The sequence below is a fragment of the Macrobrachium nipponense genome, chromosome 12 (genome assembly GCF_015104395.2).
Source record: "Macrobrachium nipponense isolate FS-2020 chromosome 12, ASM1510439v2, whole genome shotgun sequence".
Taxonomy (NCBI): Eukaryota; Metazoa; Arthropoda; class Malacostraca; order Decapoda; family Palaemonidae; genus Macrobrachium; species Macrobrachium nipponense.
The window spans coordinates 71,938,147-71,959,907 of record NC_087205.1 but is presented as its reverse complement, the minus strand read 5'-3'; the positions used below and the strand labels follow the sequence as shown (position 1 = coordinate 71,959,907).

At 37.0% G+C, this 21,761-nt stretch overlaps 1 protein-coding gene across 2 annotated transcripts in view; it reads right to left on the bottom strand.

The window, feature by feature from the left end:
* Positions 1-21,761, bottom strand: part of LOC135224599 (SWI/SNF-related matrix-associated actin-dependent regulator of chromatin subfamily A containing DEAD/H box 1 homolog) — a 221,348-nt gene that overhangs the window by 137,945 nt on the left and 61,642 nt on the right. For both annotated transcript variants that reach the window (XM_064263757.1, XM_064263758.1), the window contains 2 exons: positions 9,884-10,236; positions 6,172-6,354 (listed from right to left, as the gene is read on the bottom strand). In XM_064263757.1, coding sequence (XP_064119827.1) covers positions 6,172-6,354; positions 9,884-10,236 — 536 coding nt within the window. The remainder of the gene's footprint in view (positions 1-6,171; positions 6,355-9,883; positions 10,237-21,761) is intronic.

Genomic DNA, 21,761 nt, shown 5'->3' with positions numbered 1-21,761 from the left:
TTGACTTATGAAGTTATACATTTACCAGTGTCAGAATTGTATGAATCACTTTTTTGTTACGAACCACATTTACCTGTAATATTTCTCTCACTTTGCATGCATTATTTGACCTTTACATACACTGTACTATATTGATAATTAATATGTATTAACATTATGATTTTAGTTTAACCCTTAATGAGTAGCCATAACAGGTTTTGGGTGGACAACAGATTCACTCATGATGAGTAACAATTTTACACGCCATGATTTGGGGGAATCAGGCTGGAAAGAGGTGCCATTACTTCTATAGCCCATAAATTCACTAATGGCAACTTTTAGACTGGCTGAGAGACTTAGCAGCTCAGGGCTTAGTTTTGATCTTGACTTCAAGGGAGTATGTGCTGCCCTTCTGTCTTATATGATGTCTTTGTGTAAATTTGCTCATAAATATACCAATGGGTTGTTGTTGGTTTTAGATCTCTTCTTTTATGAAAGTATGTTAATCAATAAATGTAATTTTGCAAAGAAAAGTGCAAAGAAATATTAGATAAAACATATAAATCCCTAAAAGTTACTGCATCTTTGTTCTTGGTAAATTTATTCACATATTCGCAGTATTTTTCTATGAGAAATAGCCACAATTTCCTGTTTTTTTGTTATCAATTTCATCATAAAATGACAAATTTTCTTAGACAATTTGTATTTTTCATAGCTACAAACCTGAGCTCTTAATAATAGTCATTTCTAGTGCCTAGCTGGATCCAGTTAAACTGCAGATGAAAGCAAGTAATCTTGTGAGATCTGGCAACATGTGCGTATATCAGGTGAAGAGTGGTCAAGGACCACGCATCTACGCCACTGCGTCGGTCTTTCCCAACTCAATGTCTTAGCAAGACAGAGGGGCGGCTAGAGGTGAGCAGTACAATGTTAAGACCTCAGGTTCGTAGCTATGAAAAATACAAATTGTCTTAGAAAATTTGTCATTTGTTCATGCACGAACAAACCTTCGGTCATAACAATGGGATCGACTTATACTTGGAGGGAGGTACAAGACATCCTAAAACAGCTGGGGGCCTAACCACCAGTCCAGCTCCAGAAGAAGTAACTTCTGGAGAGGGACTGAAGCCCGTGAGAAGCTAGATAAATTGAAATCTAACCACCCAGACACTGAGACATACAATGATATATGGGAGAATCATTGCATAGGGAACCAAAGAGAAACTTAGACTGTCCAATAACAAACCAACTCAACAGGGTTTGCTACCACTCCCAAACTCCCCCTTGCCAAGGAGTGGAGCATATGCTGTATACCAAGCGACCACACTATCAGTATGACTACCTTACTTACCTGTATCAGACCAGTCAAGTGAATGACGTGTCTATTCCTTAACCTGCCAGAAGGAAGAAGGAAAGGTTCAAGAGAAAGAAAGAGACCAGCCAACTCACTCACTCTCTCATCCACACAATCATTTTAGGTAAGATACAAAAATGCCCTGTTAAGGGCAATGATAAGTTACACAACCTGTTGGGTAGCCCCCACAGGACCCAAGGAAAACGTGTCCATAGATCTGAGGGCAACATCCTTAAGGTAGAAGGAGGTGAACGTGGACTGGCGTAACCAAGTACCAGCGCTCAGCATTCTATGCACAGCCAAGTTCTTTTTGAAAGCCCCAGAGAAGGACCAATACCCCTCACATCATGCACTCTAGCCTGCACACACGTGACGGCAGAATCATCAAGAGTCAAGTGTGCCTCTCTGATAGCCTTCCATATCCAAAAAAGAGATAGTATTTTCGATACCTCTTTCTTTGTAAGTCCTGTGCTAACAGAAAATCTGTGGCAGCCTGTCCTGAGGTGCTGTGTCCTTTTAAGATAGCAACCCAGGGCCTGGACAGGACACAACAAAAGCTCTTGAGCATCACCACCCACAAAGTCATTCAGTGACGGAATGGAAAAAGAAGTAAACTTACCATCGTGCACAGAGGGACTTTAGGTCTTGACCACGAATTCCAGACAGATTTGAAGGACACCGACCACAACCCCTGGTGCACATCACATCACAGCTCAGACCGTGGAGCCTCCCACTCTCTTCAAAGATGCCAAGGCCAGGAGGAAAACCATCTTGAGTGTCAAGTTTCTGTCAGATGAGTCACGCAAAGGCTCATATGGACCCTTAGTGAAGCTTCTCAGAACCAAGGAAACATCCCACTTCAGAGGCTTGAGCTCCCGAGGAAAACTCGATTGCTCAAACCTCTTAACTAGCAAGAAAAGTTTCCAGGATGAGATGTCGATACCTCTAAGGCGAACACTAAACTCAGGGCCGCCCTATAGCCTCTAATGGCAGAAACGGACAAACGTTTCTCATCTCTGAAGAGGGTTGAAAAGTCTGCTATGTGCTGAAAAGAGGTTGTGAGTGGACAAAAACCCTGTTTACGACACCAAACACAGTAGAGCGCCCATTTGCTCTGGTACACTGCAGAGGTCGACCTTCTGAGACTGCTGGACATATGCCCTGCTGTTCACTGAGAAAAGCCTCTCGCTCGAAGGAAATACTTGATAGCCTCTAACCATGAAGAAACAGGGATTCTACTGACTGGTGGAACCTTTCTGTATGCGGCTGACACAGGAGATGCCACCAAGGGGGGATTTCCCTCGGACCTCTGACAACAATGACAGCAGATCTGGGAACCATTCCGCCTGAGGCCACAGAGGGGCTACCAATGTCATCCTCAGACCCTGCAAACTTATCAGCCTGTTCAGAACTTGATGGATGAAACAAAACGGAGGGAAAGCATACACCTCCAGGTTGTCCCAGGGATGTTGGAACGCGTCCTCCGCTAAAGCTAAAGGATCTGGAGCCACTGAACAGAATTTCTCCGGTTTCCTGTTGAATAGAGTTGCAAAAAGGTCCACCATGGGTCTCCCCCAAACCTGGAAAAGCCTGTCTGTTACTAAAATAGGCGCCAAAAGTTTTTACACCCCAGTGCAATTAAGGCAAACGCATACACACGCGCACCTTTTTCAACCGTAAAGGAATACAAAAATTTAGTTAAGATATTGAAATGGTCTGTCAGTTTACCTTAGGTTTTCTAGTATTTGGTTGCACCAAATTTGTTCTCCTTAGCTCCCTTCAGCCGTCGGGGAACACTTTCAATGAGGTGCTGACAAATCTCTGGTCCGATACTGTTCCAAGCAGCGATGGTGGCGGCTTTGAGTTTCTCGATATTGGAGCAGTCAACCTTCTGCAAACGTTGTTTAATGATCGACCACAGATTTTCAATGGGACTAAAATCAGGGGAATTAGGGGGCCAGTCACTTAAAAGCTCCACACCACAATCCTGCAACCAGTTCCTAATCAATGGCGTCGTGTGGCACCGTGCACCGTCTTGCTGAAGAATCGAAGCACCTATCTTCTCAAAGCTCCCCTCTAAATATTCATTTAGCACAACGTAATAAATGTGCTGGTTGACTCTTTCATTATTTTCAAAAATACACAATTCCCCAACTCCCTCATAACCCATAGAACTCCATACCATCATAGTTTTGGGAAACTTTTCACGAGGACGAATAAGTTTGTCACTGCACTTGTTAAGGTGGGGACTTCACCAAACTTTCGTCGAGGTGCTTGCCGAGCAATGGAATGTGGATTCGTCAGTGAACAACACTTTTTTCCAGTTATTAACACTTTTTTCCAGTTATTAATGTCCCATTTACCAAACCTATGAAAAAAAAACTTTCGTTTCTTAATATGGGCGACAGTTAGCTTGCTCTTCTTAGGAGCCACAACACTCTTGAATCCCAACTTGCGTGACAAGTACGTCTGTAAAGTACGTACTTTACACTTTCCTAAAATTTCAGGGTTTTCTTCCCTGAATTGACGAGCAGTGTGTGAAGGATTAAGCTCTGCTTCCCTTCTCAGTAGCGAAATAGATCGTTCAGACAGCAACGGGGGCCTCCCAGACTTATTGGCGGGAAGAGGTACCTCTTTTCTTCCCTGACGCCTTGTACCTCGCGACAATGTTCTGAACTGTTCGACGCTTCAAATCCGTCTGCCACACAATTTCAGCGGTATTTAACCCTAATTCAAAACATTGAATGACCCTTACACGATCATCCCTAGAAGTATAAGGACCCACCATTACGCATAAAGGCACAGGGAATGGCAACACAAGGGCAACACCGCGAGACAAACAAATCCTGACAGGAGTGCCAGCAAAACAAACTGACTTACACCACGGCTAATGGGCTACTGATCAGTTATTGTTTCCTTAATCAAGGACACAGTGGAAACAATAAAAGGTGCCAATTAGTCATTTTTTCTCTCAGGCATTTTCCGTGACTGATATGGAGGATTCTTTAAAACGCTGAAAGTCTTTAAACACCCTTCTGGGGTGCAAAGACTTTCAGCGCCCACTTTACCTGATGAAGGGACCACTCTGTGCCTAGGATCTGATCCCGACGACTGAGTTTGTTGCAACCACATTCCGTTTGCCTGGGATATACATGGCTGAGAGCTCCACCAAATTGCTGACCACCCACTGGTGAACCTCGACAGTCAAGCCGTGAAGTTGATGTGAAACCAGACCTCCCTGTTTGTTCACATAGGTGACCACTGTGGTGTTGTCTGACATGAGAACGACAAAATGACTCCTCTACGTTCTCCTGAAACTCCTTCAGACCCAGGAAGGCTGCCTTCAACTCCAAAACATTGATATGCTGCTGTTTGTCCTTCAATCTCCAAACGCCTGAGGCAATGAAGCCACCTAAATGAGCTCCCCCCCCCACCTGCAAGGGGGGCATCTGAAAACTGAAGGAAGTCCAGTGGGAGAGAACGCAGAGGGACACCCTTCAAAAGATTTTGGTCGTTCAACCACCAACGAAGGTCTTCTCTCACTTCCAGACAGAGGAACCTTTATCAGGGGGGGAGTCCCCCGCCAGAGACCAGAATTCCCCCAGTCTCTATTGTAGAGACTGAAGATGAAGATGCCCATGACGGCCCAGCTTCTCAAGGGAAGACAAAACTCCCAGAAGAACCTGCCACTGATGAGCCAACTGATGTGGTTCCAACAGGAAGTCACGCGCCACCACTCACAACTTCTCCAACCTCTGATCCGACGGGAAAACTCTTGCAACTGCCATATCGATGACCATGCCCAGGTAGAGAATCCTTTGACTGGATACGAGGTTTGACTTTTCCTGCTTGACCACGATGCCCAGTTCCAGACAAAACTGAAGCAGACAATCTCTGTCCTGCAGCAGCTTTTCCCTGGAACCTGCCAAGACCAACCAATCGTCAAGGTACCTCAGCAAACGGATCTCTTGAGCATGGGACCAACTTGAGACAAGAGAGAAGACCCTTGTGAACACTTGAAGGGCTGTGGTCAGCCCGAAGCACAGGACTCTGAACTCGAAGACCTTGTCTCTGAGAGAGAAGCGAAGGAACTTCCTGGACGTCAGATGAATAGGTATCTTGAAGTATGCATCCTTCAAGTCTATCATCAGCATGAAGTCACCTCCCCTCACAGCTGCCAAAACTGAATGCGGGGTCTCCATCTTGAACCTTGTCTTTCTGATGAAGTGATTCAAGGTGGATAAGTCATTCACAAGTCTCCAACCTCCCGACAACTTGGGCACCAAGAAAAGCCAAGAACCTCAGAGAATCTGGAGGATATGCCCTCCTGAGCTGCAGTTTGTCTGAGAGGAGGAGGAGAGAAGTCGAATGGCAGTAGATACCCCACCCGAAGGACATCTACCACCCACTCCTCTGCCCCATAACTCTGCCACTTGGCCCAATGGCCTGCCAGGCAACCCCCCCCACCAGTGGCACAGGAGAGGGAGGGGCACCTAGCCTACCAATGACCTCCTTTACCTCCCCTGGGGTTTTTGTGATAAAACTATTAAAAAAGCCAGGTCTAAACATTTTTAGTAGGTTTTTCTTGAGTTTTAACTAGCAAGTTTTAAGCATCTTTAAAGGGGTTTCAACTATTTGCGGGTTCTAGCTGTTCGCAGGGTGAGGTCTGGTACCCATCCCCCTCGAATACAGGGGGGTACACTGTATTACTGCATATGGCACATCTTCATAAGGTCCAAACCAAATCATTATTTTTTTTATTATAAAAATGATCTAACAAGAATACTGAGCTTAAAATCTTATTGGGTTATTCAAAACAGACAATTTTATAAACTTACCAATTTATCAACGAGTGGATAAACTGACTCCCACATCTCAATGAACTTCTGGATCGTCTCATCATCTGGCATTTCACTTCCTTCGTCAGATGAGCCGCTATGCCCATTTGTATGAACTCTTTTCGATGGGGGATCAGAATCATTATCTTCATCAGAGTCTATGACACGTGCACGTTTTGGAACCTACCAAAATAGAATGACATTTTCTAAGAAAACTTTAAATTTATAGCATTTATATTTTCCACCAGTACCAACATATACTTATGCTTTAAACCTTTCAGATACTTGAAGATAAGTAAAATTTAAAATGTTTCTTTCACCACAAACTAATCAATTATATAGAGCCATCATTTTAGGTCAGAGTGATTCTATCTAGACATGTATATTTATTGTGTGTAAACAGAAGTAGAAGAGCTAAGAACAACAATTAATGCATGGATGTCTTTGGTCCATCACTAGGCAGTAACCGTTTCTTATTGTTCAGGTGAATATGGTGCTAACATTACATTTTCAAGAAAACCAGGCTTTGCTTCCACAGTTTAGAAGTAATTTTCATTTACATTCCTTCTGATTTCATCTTTTTCTCTTTCTTGTCATCACCAGATAATTTAATCCACCTTTTTAACTTCTTCTGAAAAGTATGTTAATAATCACCACTTCCATTTTTCGTCCAGCTGGCTTTCTGCAAGTATCTCACTTATTCTACCCTGTGTATCTAAATTTCCTCCTTTCCTTCTTTGGTGCCTAATTCAGTGTTTTTCCAATAATTCTGAACAGCTTTGGATGTAACGATAAATATTTAAGTACTTCTTGACACACTACAACCAAATACGTTGGACAGTAGTTAATTTTTTGGGTTACCTTGTTTTTTGGGCACAAAACAATGCTATTGGCAACATAACTTATTTTTGGGAATATTTTTTTATAATTTTATTTCTTACTCTGATTTTCATTGAAATCAGTCATTACTTGTCATGCTATTCACCAGAATCACTTACTAATTGTCATGCTACCCATAAGCAGTATCTGTTACATTTTCTTACCCTTCAGTAGTACAAGTATCTTGTCATGGTACCCATAAGTGGTACTGTATCTTTTAAATTTTCTCACCTTTCAGTAGTACAAGTGTAAGTGTAAGTTCTGTTACTACTTATACTGTATATTTTTGTGTATTATTTTGGCTTTTATTGTGTTTTGCTTACCATACATATCTTTATGTAATCATGCCATGGTTTCCAAGGCAGGATCTGCTGTACGTGTCTAACTGGGAATATCCTAACTTGGTGTGAGGTACTTGGCAAAGCCATCACTGCCTCCCTTTTCTTTCATACAATGGCCTGGTTTGGTCACCTGACCACTAACCAAATTATAAGATGTGGACTTAAAAACTACGAAGAGAAGGCAATCTACTGCCAATGTTACTGCATTTTCCCTTCTAAATCATAATCTTTGGTGTCATGGTTGGCTTCAGAATCCTCCTTTCTCCTTTCCATGATTAAGGTTACAGAGTGCCAGTCTTCCAACTCAACCTGCCTCCTCATCTGCACACTCTGCTGCCTGCTACTCACCTGTACTGCCTACAGTTCTTAATGACTAAATCATTCCCCTGAAACTCACCAGTACCTCAAAGTTTGCCATCTCCTATTCCGTTATCCCTTCCCACTAATCAAGTTGCTGCTTCCTGAAAGGCATCACCAAGATCATCTTGACTAACTCTATGTACTACCCAATAAATTACTGTATCTGCTGTGCTTGTTATGGATGCTTCACTTTCAGAGCCAGATGCTCCACCTGCTCCAACCACTGTGCCTGCTACACCAATGGTGGATCCTCCTGCTATGTCTTTCAGGGGTCTGAGAACATTCTAATTTTTTAAGGGAGTTGTCTTAAACTAATACATACAGCCACTTATAAGGTTACACTCCATAGTCTTACAAACGTTTGCCTTCAGCACTTGACCGTGAAAACTGCCTTCTTACTGGCCTCCATATCTCCAAGATGCCAAGACTCAAGCCACACTGCTGCTCTTTTACCATCCTTGCAAGAGCCATCAGTCACAGCCTGAAGAGGAAAGGACTTCTACAAGACAACAACTTCACACTCTGGCTGTCAACAAATCAGTGAAGGAATCATGTCTCCAACATTAGTGATCTGACTGAGATAGATCCTCCTACATGTCAGAGATTTCTCAAGATCCACAAGCGAAGGTTACTGAAATTGAGGCTAGTCAAGTATTGGTAACTTAAAAAGATTAGGGGCCTCTCTCCACAGCCTTAAAGAACACCACTTGAGATCATGACTATTTTTAATGAAGGTACCTTAATATGTCATTCTACTTCTGTTAGTTTTTACTTTACAGATATTATGCACAAAGTGATAAGGTTGTACTCATTGGAACTGTTAGTTGCAGTAAAACAGAACAAGCTTTACATGTGGTGGAAGATGCAGTGCAACCCTCTTCCTTCTATACTTTTAAAAAACTGGCCCCTTTGTCCATACTTAATTCATCAGCAATATAAGTAGTCTTCCCTAGTTATAAGCTTCAACAACTCACAAGAATTGTTAAGTGATATCAGTTGCCTTTTTGCAATAATAAAATTAACAAACCTCTTGCCTTTACTTCCACAGTGCTGGAACTGATTATGTATAAAAGTTGGTCATAGACACTGAGGCTATCAGGTCATGGAGTGCTGAAAGGATTTTAAAGGTGTAACTGTTTTATAGTGAAACTGCAAGGAAAACCACATGTTGCGCTATGAAACAACTGTTAGGAGAGGGAGGAAAGTAAAACATAAGAGAGAATATAACAGGAACAAGCAGTCCCCGACCTACGGCGGAGGTCTCGCTCCTGCAGTGCACCAGAAGTCAGTGCTTATTAATATATAGGCGGCATAAGTGTGTTGTTAACAGCACTTTAACTTGATTACAGCACAGTAACTAGATACCTATTTTTGTTGTAAGTGCTGTTAATGGCGGCACCGAAAGACTGGAATACTGTATGTAGGTACCAGTGTAACTCGGGGGGTGCCCCGTACAGTTACAGTAAAATGAACTTTCAGAGTGCTCAACAGCTTGCAGTACCTTATAAGAATACATGCTAAGCCTTGGTTCCTGCCCTATACAACCTCCATTGTTCCAATGGATCCACCAGACAGTCATAAAAGTCTGGGATTCACAACTTTTCCACCTACCATCTAATGTGATTCCAGTTCTTTATGATCATGGGTTTTTAATAACACTAATTATTTTTTAAATGGAAACACGTTTTTTTCATACAGACTAACTAATCATATACTACACAGTGCCAACTCACCTACACCTTCATGCTAATGTCATAGCCATTCTACAAGAAAAATTAGGAAGAGTTATAACCTACAAATAGGTCAGAGGCATGTGTGAGTCTTTCTTTATATCTTTTGATCCTTCTACTATCTATAAAATATGTAGCTGTGGACATTCTGACCAAGATTGAGGGCTCTGGTATGTTTGTTCAGTTTGTGCGACAATTTTCAATCTCATTAAACTGTAACTGCTATTTTATGACCACAAACCACTTAATAACAACACTTCACCTAGGACAATGTCTAAACAAAGCAATGCCTTCCATCAGATACCTACTGAATAATATTTTTGAGAGATAATGACATTATTTCCATTATTTTGTAAACAATTAAGGGGCTTTAAATGATAAATCTTTGGGAAAATTTTATACCCTTGTTTGAAAAATAGGACTGTCCTGACTATCTTGCTCTGTATCTGTGAACGATGACTTCTTGAAGGATGAATATTCTATAAGAGATTTCATTGAAGCACCACCAAGAGGATTCTGTGAATTGTCTTCTTTGCCACTGTTGCTGTCCTCTGGGTCAGATGATGGAGGTTTTACATACAAAAGCTTTGATGGCATGCGATATGATGACAGTTTGGCTTTAATACTGCTTCCTCCTGAACTTCCTGTGACCAAGCTACTGGAATGGTCACTTGAATCTTCTGCATCACCATTCAAACTACTCTCTCTATCTAAGGTTCTTCTTTTCAACACAGGGCTGCTTGATTCCTCAGGTCCTGAAAGGTAATTTAAATACAAATACAGTAAGCACTGGCTGAGCATGTAAGTGAAATGAATTTCAATATTCTACCAATAACTTCAGCAAAATTAACAAACTAAAAGAAAATGGTGGAAATTTTTAGAACTTTTTATATAAAATTTAAACCATTAAACAGACTATGCTTAATGTAACACAAGTAACTTGCATCTAGATATGATGAAATTTACAAATAACCCATAATTACAAAAAGGGAAAAAATCTAACAAAAAAAGATAAAATCTACTCTAAATATGAAGTATAAAATTAACCATATAAGGCAATGAGAAACAGAAAAATAATAAATGCATATGAACTTATCAGATGAATAATCACAGAAATCTGAGTTTTAAACAAAAAATCTAGTTTTTCAAACAAACTCCTTACTCATATACAAGTCTGCATTCACAGTTTCAAATGCCCCATGACTCAAAAGTCTTTTAGCTAACAAACATAAAATAAGAATAGCAGTCTTAGGGCACCTATGCCACTTGAAATCTTGGGTACCAACCTACTTCCTTTGTCCTATTCTGAATAAGACTGGAACTGAGAATGCAAGAACAGTGAAGCATAGAGCTCCCAAACTGATCAATGGTTTTGTATGAAAAAACCAGTTCTCTGGTATACACATTTTGTTTCATCACAATTCCCCTACAATCACACACACATGAACTGCAATCCAGGAGGGAGGGCAGAGTTGCTGAATGACTCTTGATAGGGTAGGAGCCGGATAATAATGTTTACAGTGCTCCCCCAGTTTTACACGTTTCACATTTCCATGGTACACTTTGTCATAGATTTCTGTGGAACACATAATTCACTTTTCCACAGGGAACTTTCACTAATTTGCGCATTTTTTCTATTGACTGTATCACTAAAATTATTACCAATTTGCTTTTTCCAGCAGAGAGTGGTGCCCTCTCTATTGACGACCTGACCTGAGAGGCCCTAGTGGAAGTCAATGGGTTTGAAGACTTCCTGGAAGGTGACTGCCTACTCTGGCTTGGAGATGGAAGGCAATAATAAGTGGTTGATTTACCTCCTGCTGGACGAGTCAATCATTAATGTCACCCCACCATTTGTCTATCACAGCCTCCGACTGATCTCTAGGCAGAAGGGGCTGGGACTCTAGTTCTCCATCCTGCAGGGACAAGGAATCTGTAATTACAGAACAAACCACTTTAGGAACAGCTGCATCCCTTCTAACTAGGAGCAAGTTAGCCCACAAATTACCATTCAGATGTCCCAGATACAAGATGACCTTCACACCAGACTGCTGACAGATCCTCTTGCCGACGACCACAAGTCCAGCCAAGAGACAGTCTGACAGGCAGAGAAGAGGCAATCAACTCCAAGGTAAAAGCCTCTTGAAGAGTCAGTGAAGGGCTCTCAGCCCTAACTTGATCCAGTGTCAAGCCAGATTTCACAGATTGCAGACAAATCACATCTAAATTAACCTGCCTACTAATCAGCTGTATGAGCAATACTTCTAATGCTGAACAAGAGAAGGGGGGATGTAGCTTGAAAGACCTGTTGTAATGCAGAGAATTCTCCCGTCCCAAGACCAAGATTTAATATGCGGCAAAATAGAATTAGCATCCCCAAAACATGGCAGCTCAAAGGAAGTCTTCACATCCTTCTTTGGCCCAAGCAAGGCCTCTATGCCTGTGGGGATCATAGAGGATGGAATCTCAGTCCCAACTCACAAATGGAACCAATAACCTTCATGTCGGAAGAAAGGAACTCCTGACTCTCCCCATCCTCTGAATTCTGCATCAATGTTCAAAGTCTTAGAGCAGAGGGCTGAGAAAGATCCCTACCACTTCCCCTAGCCACTTGAAAGCTCCTTCTTGAAGGACGTACGTCATCACTCCCCCTTGAAGGAACATGTCTGCAAACGAAGTAAAACAAACGCATGTTCATCTCCGACCGAGAAGGATCAGGTACACAGCTTTGCAACAAACAACAACATACATGAGACTGTCTGGGAGAAGGAGAAGCACGAAATCTCTTCCTAGATGAGTGACAACCCCTGACTCTGGAAGGCGAACGACAAACGTAGGACCTCTCAGGAGAATGAGAAGAGAAATGCTTAGGTTTCTTGGGAATTGGTACAAGACAATCTATAAGAGCATTACGAATAGCTGTAAAAGTGTGTCCGTGATGAGAGACATGGTTGTCAACAGCCTCATGGCCACGTCCGTCGATAATCTCACAGCCACATCCGTCAACAACCACATGGCCGTCACTTGAAACACCTCTGTGAGTGAAAGCAACAGGCAAGGAAGCTCTAGACTTAGCAGGTGAACGCAACTTCCGGAGAAAAAAAAAAAAAAAAAAAAAAAGTCTTGAAGGTCCCGAAACAACTGGATTTCCAACCTGAGGGATATATATAAATATATTACATATTATATATATATATATATATATATATATATATATATATATATATATATATATATATATATATATATATATAAGAATATATAATATATATAATATATATATATATATATATATATATATATATATATATATATATATATATATATATATATATATATATATATATATATATATATATATATATATATATATATATATATATATATATAATATATATATATATATATATATATATATATATCATATACTATATATATATATATATAATATATATATATATATATATATATATATATATATATATATATATATATATATATATATATATATATATTATAATATTATATATATATATATGTTTATAAAATACACACACACACACACACACACATATATATATATATATATATATATATATATATATATATATAATCTTATAATGTAAATTTGGAATGCAATTATAATTGTGGTAATATGATTAATTCACCTCAGAACCTGTGTATCATGTTATGAAATTATGTTTTTTGTGCTCAGATGACCAAATTTAAAGATAACATGCGTTAAGTGATCTGACTTTTCATCTTGAAGTAACGTAAGACCGAGAGTAAGTGCTTATATGTGAGCCTCTGTGAAGAGGGTTGTTTTCACACTTTGAGAATGTCTTAGCTAAGCTGATTTCTTTATCGGCGCAAACACGTGCGTAAGACCTCCCATGCCCCATCGAGTCCTTTGAGAACCTTCCCTACAAAGAGGTTATTCATGGATTAACATAGAGAGAGACTGCTTTGTCCGAGCAGAACTTACTGTTATTCAACCCCTTGAAAATAGATTAGATAAGCTAATTTTTTATCGTCCAGATCGGGCCTGTAACGAAACAAGGGCCTTCTTCATCTTGCTCGATACCCCAATAGAGGTGACGTAATATGGTTTCGTCTTGAACTAGATGCTAATCGCCCATACGTTTATGGGGTTAGAAAACCTTTCATTCGCTTTCGAGACATAGCGGCGTGCATTAGAGAGTTTAACATTGCTCTCTCTCTCTCTCTCTCTCTCTCAAAATCTCTCTCTCTCTCGCTCGCTCGGTTGCGAGGCTGTTTCAGTAACTTAACGTAGCTCACATTAATTTTGTATTTGAGAAGGTCACTTAGTAACTGTCTTAATGTATGTGTTGTTTGTGGAATCTGAACATAGTATTATTTCTGTTAGTTTTGTGAAGGCGCCCACGAAAATAGTGAAGAGGTTGAAATTGTAACAGGCCTTTTGATTGGAGTTGAAACTGTGTATAAGGTATTTTTACAAATGTTTTGAAGTGCACTTCGAGGCTTTATCATTTTTAAACACATTAAATCTTTTGCTTTGTTCTTTTGACATATCCAGTTTTATATGCTTAATGTTTGTACTGTCAATGCTTTAATTGTTTTCGTATTATGCATTATGTTTTTGCATTGTCTTTATTTTCTTTAATTAATTTGAATAATATTCTATTGTGTAATTGTTGGAATTTAACACTTGCAAATTAATTTGTAGTCAAGTGAATTTCATTTCAAATTTAATTATTGCTTTATGATTTAATTCAATTAATTTTCTTGACAAACTTTGATTTAATTTTGCTTAATAATTAATTCAAGAATTAATTAAACTTTTGTTTTCAAGTAATAACAATTTCCCTGAGATTGTGAATTTCACTTATAAATTTTTAATTTAGAAATAAATTTTTGTATTTAAAATTTATATGAGTATTTTATTACAACCCCAGTATTAAGCATTATATTTTATTTTGTTTAGGTAGAAATATAGAGTGATAATTGTGACATTTCCCACAAATAAATCAGAATCAGGGAAATACATAGATTTTAAATTGTAGGAGGAGTGATGCCCTTTAATTAAGATTACCCCACACCTATTTTAATGAACTTAGACTGATTGTTTTCTTGACTGTTCAGTTATATAAGGGATCACTACAACCTTTAGAGTAATCAGTCGTTTAGTATTTGTTGATGAGCAGGTATTTGTGATGAAGGGTCAGGTGGCTGGCTGTAGTGAGGTAAGTAATAACCAAGTACGTACTTGAACAAACTGTGCCCTAAGTACAAAGGGTGTTCCAGACCCAGGAATAAAAGGGTCTCTTGTACTAGCAAGTACAAATGGTAAGTGTAGTAACCAGATACTTGGGAATTTGGGTTAACAAATATTAATGGTGTCCAGACACAGATCTTTTGACTATTTCGTGCACCAAGTACTAATGGTATCCAGACCCAGATACTCTAGGCTACTTCGTCACAAGTATTAATGGTGCCCAGAGACCCGGGATATTTGGCACTTTATGTACCAAGTATCAATGATCCCCAGAAACCGGGAGGGAGGAACAAATCACATTATCACTCTAGCTTATACTGGTGGTGGTGTTAGGATATGTTTTGTTAGAAGAGTGACCATATATTTGTTTTTGCATTTTATTGTAAGAATTGTATTTGAGAAAAATGGCTCCATTCGATACTCAGGAATTTTTAGCAGCCCCTTTCATCCAAGTGTTGTCTGAAACTACTGTAAGGCACAGTGGAGTTCTCTAGCAGTAGCATGTGGTTGTCATGTGTCTAGTAGCATGATAAAAGCACAAATCAAATGCATTGTCATGCAAGCATTGATAGACTATGTTAGAATAACTGATGATGATGATGAGTTAGAACTGGCTCAAGAGTTGTTGAATGTAGCACAGGCTGATCTTATAAATAAGCAAGTAGAAAAGAAAGAGAAAAGTGATGCAGAGTTAGAACTCAGACGCATAGAAGCAGAAGAAAGTTTGATTAAGCTGAAAATGCAGGCTGAAAGAGAGAGAATAGACAGGGAAAAACAAGAAAGAAGAGAAAGAGAAGAAAAAGCAGCAGAAGATGAAAGGCAAAGGATAAAAGATGAAAGAGGAATTGCAAGACATGAAAGGGAGATGGAATTGATAAGAGCTAGATCCACATTACCTGTAACACCGTCTCACCCTAACCATGGTAATCAAGACCCTGCATTTGATGTAGTAAGAGTGCAGAAGTTAATCCCTAAGTTTACTGAAGAGGCTCCAGATGAGTTCATTGATCACTTTGAGAAAGTGGCTTCAGATATGGGATGGCCAGAAGATAAATGGTCAGTTTTGCTACAAAGTGTCTTGATTGGTAAAGGGAGAAGCGCTTATTTAGCCTTAACAGCTGATCAGTGTAAAGACTACAAGGTGCTCAAACATAATGTGCTACAAGTATACCAGTTGACCCCAGAATACTATAATGAAAGATTCAGAAACTTAAGAAAGGATGAAAAAGTAACTTTATTGGATTACGCTTATAAAGTGAGAAGGTGTTTTAAAAGATGGTTGGAGGCAGCTAAAGTTACAACTTTTGAAGAGTTAGAAGAGTTAATTGTTTTAGAGCAATATTTTAAAGGTTTAACCTGAGCATATAAGAGCCTATTTGAGAGAGAGATAGGTTAAAAAAATAAAAAAACTTGACAAAGCTGCTGAACTGAGTGAAGACTACAATATAATTGGTAGCAGGCGTAATTATAATGTCAAGTACCAGAATCAACCACTCCCAGGTTTTAAGTCTCATCCTGGTAGACTGAGAGAAGTTCTCCTACCCTTGTGTTTCCTGGACCTCTGTCAATTTATGTAAATACAGTGCTTTTAAAACTACAGTCCAGCTTTTATGTAAAAATTCCTCCCTCTTCAACCTTTTCTTTTTTTTTTTTCACTCGTCCTCTAGTCAAGGCCTAAATCTTCAATGTAAGTGTATTTTTCTGGGAGGAGACGAGGTGGAATTTTGAAAATATATATATATATATATATATATATATATATACTATATAATATATATATCAGATATATATATATATATATATATATATATATATATATATATATAGATATATATATATATATATATATATATATAGATATATATATATGTATATGTATATGTATATGTATATATATATATATATATATATATATATATATATATATATATATATATATATATATATATATATATATGTATATGTATATGTAATATATATATATATATATATATATATATATATATATATATATATATATATATATATATATATATATGTGTGTGTGTGTGTGTGTATATATATATGTATGTATATATATATATATATATATATATATTATATATATATATATATATGTATATATATATATATATATATATATATATATACATATACATATATACATATATATATATATATATATATATATATATACATATATATATATATATATATATATATATATATATATATTATATATATATATGTGTGTGTGTGTATATATATATATGTATATATATATATATATATATATATATATATATATATATATGTATATATATATATATATGTATATATATATGTATATATATATATATATATATATATATATATATATATATATATATAAGCAAATACCACGGGAAAATGATAGTCAGAAATCCAAGGGCTTTCGTCTTTATTCAGACATCATCAAGGAGCTACTAAAGTACAATTGGAGAGGAAGGCCTCAGGTACAAACAAGATCAGGAATACCAGATGGTTAATTATCAAAATGGTAAAAATTAAAAGGGATAATCCAGGATTATCGGATATCACACGGTCACAAACTTAAACAGATTCTGACCCTAACCGAAATTACAAGTATCTTTACAGTCCAAAACATGTAAAAACTGAATATAATTAATTTTGTTGTTTATATTTATCTACAACTTTTTTCATTATGAAAGCATCAAGTTTAAATAAACAAGACTTAAATTTAGAACATTTCTATTATTTGATTTGATAAAACAAGATTCAATGATATTCCTTTTAACTGTGTCGTTACATGGGACTAAGGCTCTTGCTTGACTCCAGTTAATAGGATGGTCTAAATCTCTCATATGTACAAATAATGCATTCGATATTTGCCCAGTTCTCACAGAATGGATGTTTGCTCGAGACGCTGTGAAAGAGATTTGCCGGCCTGTCCGTAATAGACTTTATCACACTTTTGCAAGGAATTTGATATATGCAGCCTGGAAGATCTTTAGGAGAATTTTTGATTACTTAACTCTTGACATTAATATTACTGAAAACAACATTTATGTTAAAAAGCTTTAAAATTCTAGGAATATCTAAAAACCTTTCATCATAAGGTAATTTTAGAATGTTATGCTTACTAAATTCAAGTTTGTCATTAGTTGAATAAAATGTTTTTCTAGCTCTTTTCCATGCCACATCTACAAAAGTCCTTGGGTATTTAAGTTTCAATGCAATATCATAAATAGATTTAATTTCAGCGTCAATAAATTGCGGGCTACAGACACTAAATGACACTGATACTTATACGAAACTGAGGTCTGACCCTACACAGACAGTTAACTCCTATTTTAATAAACAAATTAAATCCATTTTGAAGGGCTTGGACCATTAAATTAAACAGTTTACACCGCAATGAGCCTCCCTACCTTACATGTATGGTTTAGTCAAGACATAAAATCAATAACCCTATCAGACCAATCATTAGTTCAGTGGGCTCAGTTACGTATAATTTATCTAAATGGCTTGTAAAAATTCTTACTCCTTTGGTAGGAAATATTTCTAACACGAATGTTAAAAACAATGTTGATTTTATAAACAAATTGAATAGTTTAAATTTGAATTATGATTTTAATATGGTTAGTTTTGATGTTGTCTCTTTATTTACAAAAGTGCCTGTAGATGACTTACTTGAATATTTGGAAGAGGAATTAGAGCGTCATGACATTCCCTTAAGTGTAGCAAATCTCAATAGTCTCATAAGGTTATGTATCAAAGATAGTAAATTTTGTTTCAATGGGGAATTTTTTGTACAAAAGTTTGGCATGGCTATGGGTAATCTCTTATCTCCTGTCCTTAGCAATATTTACATGGAATTTTTTGAGACAAAACTCTTACCAAGAATTTTGCCCCAAAAAGTTATTTGGTTTAAGTACGTGGACGATATCTTCTGTATTTGGCCAGTTCACAAAAACCTCCAGGAATTCCTTAATAATCTCAATAATTTAGTCCCTTCTATAAAATTTACTGTAGAGGAAGGAAGAAATTGTAATTTGAATTTTCTTGATGTAACTGTCCATAGAAATGATAGAAATTTCACCTTTTCAGTCTTTCGAAAATCAACTAATATTGCCTCTTTTGTTCATTACTACTCCAATCACCATCAAAATGTTAAATTCTCTGTTTTTTCTGGGATGTTCCTAAGGGCTTACGTGTCTGTAGCCCGCAGTTTATTGACGCTGAAATTAAAACTATTTATGATATTGCATTGAAACTTAAATACCCAAGGACTTTGTAGATGTGGCATGGAAAAGAGCTAGAAAAACATTTTATTCAACTAATGACAAACTTGAATTTAGTAAGCATAACATTCTAAAATTACCTTATGATGAAAGGTTTTTAGATATTCCTAGAATTTTAAAGCTTTTTAACATAAATGTTGTTTTCAGTAATATTAATGTCAAGAGTTTAGTAATCAAAAATTCTCCTAAAAATCTTCCAGGCTGCATATATCAAATTCCTTGCAAAAAGTGTGATAAGTCTATTGCGGACAGACCGGCAAATCTCTTTCACAGCGTTCTCAATCAACATCAATATTCTGTGAGAACTGGGCAATATCGAATGCATTATTTGTACATATGAGAGATTTAGACCATCCTATTAACTGGAGTCAAGCAAGAGCCTTAGTCCCATGTAACGACACAGTTAAAAGGAATATCATTGAATCTTGTTTTATCAAGTCAAATAATAGAAATGTTCTAAATTTAAGTCTTGGTTTATTTAAAACTTGATGCTTTCATAATGAAAAAAGTTGTAGATAAATATAAGAAAACAAAACAAAATATATTCAGTTTTTACATGTTTTGGACTGTAAAGATACTTTGTAATTTCGGTTAGGGTCAGAATCTGTTTAAGTTTGTGACCGTGTGATATCCGATAATCCTGGATTATCCCTTTTAATTTTTACCATTTTGATAATTAACCATCTGGTATTCCTGATCTTGTTTGTACCTGAGGCCTTCCTCTCCAATTGTACTTTAGTAGCTCCTTGACGATGTCTGAATAAAGACGAAAGCGCTAGGATTTCTGACTATCATTTTCCCGTGGTATTCGCTTATTTATGAAGTCACGTGCATCTACTGTGATTTTTTAAGCATATATATATATATGGGGGGGTATGTGTACCAGACACCCCCGTGAATAGTTAAAACCCGCGAATAGTTAAAACCACCACTAAATATGCTTATAACTGCCTATCTAGAAAGTTCAGATACCAAATGTATACCTTTAATAACATCCTACTTCAAATATACCTAAAATTATTAACCTATTACTGCATTAATCTTTGAGGTTATATTATTAATATCATTTCAAAGTCATCTTAAACATTTTACCATTAAAAATATATGCCTACAGCAAATAACAGAGAGAGAGAGAGAGAGAGAGAGAGAGAGAGAGAGAGAGAGAGAGAGAGAGAGAGAAACAATGAATGGCAACATCATATATCTGACCGTCAAGAGTGAAATTATGAATTGTTTGAGAGAGAGAGAGAGAGAGAGAGAGAGAGAGAGAGAGAGAGAGAGAGAGAGAGAGAGAGAGAATAACTCCTATACTCAGACTCCTTCCTCCCCTCCGCCAATTCGTATATCAAACTGTCATATACTCCCCCGCCCACCTTCCTCCAAGTGGATAAAAGGACTGGGAATCGCTATTTTTAATTAATCTTATTAACATTTGAAAATTAGTTAAAAGGTAAATCATTTATTTACACTACAAAATAAATAATCATACGTGAGAGAGAGAGAGAGAGAGAGAGAGAGAGAGAGAGAGAGAGAGAGAGAGAGAGAGAGAATGTTATTGTTACTGTTTAATCTCATTAAACTTAATATTCTTTGTAAACAAGTACTGTATATTATTATTTTACCATAAAATGTAGTAATGTCCTTAAAGATATACTTATACATACACTTCCAGCCCAAACAGAGGGCGAGAGTTACCACTAAGACATACTAGTATCTTGTGTGGAGAGAGAGAGAGAGAGAGAGAGAGAGAGAGAGAGAGAGAGAGAGAGAGAGAGAGAGAGAGAGAGAGAGAGAGGGGTTATCCTTATTTAAAAGAGTGAAATGGATAGATTATTGTACTTCTTTAAAATACTATCACATATGAATTTTGAAATTAGTTATATTTCTATTTATTTTATTATCGAAAATATAATAAACAAAATACAAATGTACCATAGAAACTTCTCTCATCTCAGTAAGAGAGAGAGAGAGAGAGAGAGAGAGAGAGAGAGAGAGAGAGAGAGAGAGAGAGAGAGAGAGAGAGAGAGAGAGAGAGAGAGAATCTCCATGATCCTTTGATAGCAACAACACTCCTCTTCCTGTTTTGACATTTGTTGGACCCCAGCCACCTCTGCCTGGCTACCTGGAGTTCAAAGACGCGGGGTAAAATGCATTTTCTTTCATTCTTACATAATTCTTTTTATTTCTAAACTTAAATATTGCTAATTCACTTTAGTATTTTCTTTAATGAATTTATATTATTGCTGTTTACATTAATATTGATATTTGAAAATTAGTAAATCATCATCCAAAAAAATACATCTCTTTAAGAGAGAGAGAGAGATGGAAAGATTATCGTAGTATTTGTGAAATACTTTCACATATGATTTTTGTAATTACAGTTATTATTATTATTATTATTATTATTATTATTATTATTATTATTATTATTATTATTATATGAAAATATTAACCCTTAAACGCCGAAGCAGTAAAATAAAAATTGTCTCCCATGTGCCGGAGGTGTTTCAGAGCGAGAGCGGAAGCGGAAAAAAATTTTTTTTTTCAAAAAATCACAGCGCGCTTAGTTTTCAAGATTAAGAGTTCATTTTGGCTCCTTTTTTTTTCATTGGCTGAAGTTTAGTATGCAACCATCAGAAAATAAAAAAAATTAAAAAAAATTATCATTATCATATATAAATAATGCGATATATGATAGAGCAAAAATGAAATTTCATAT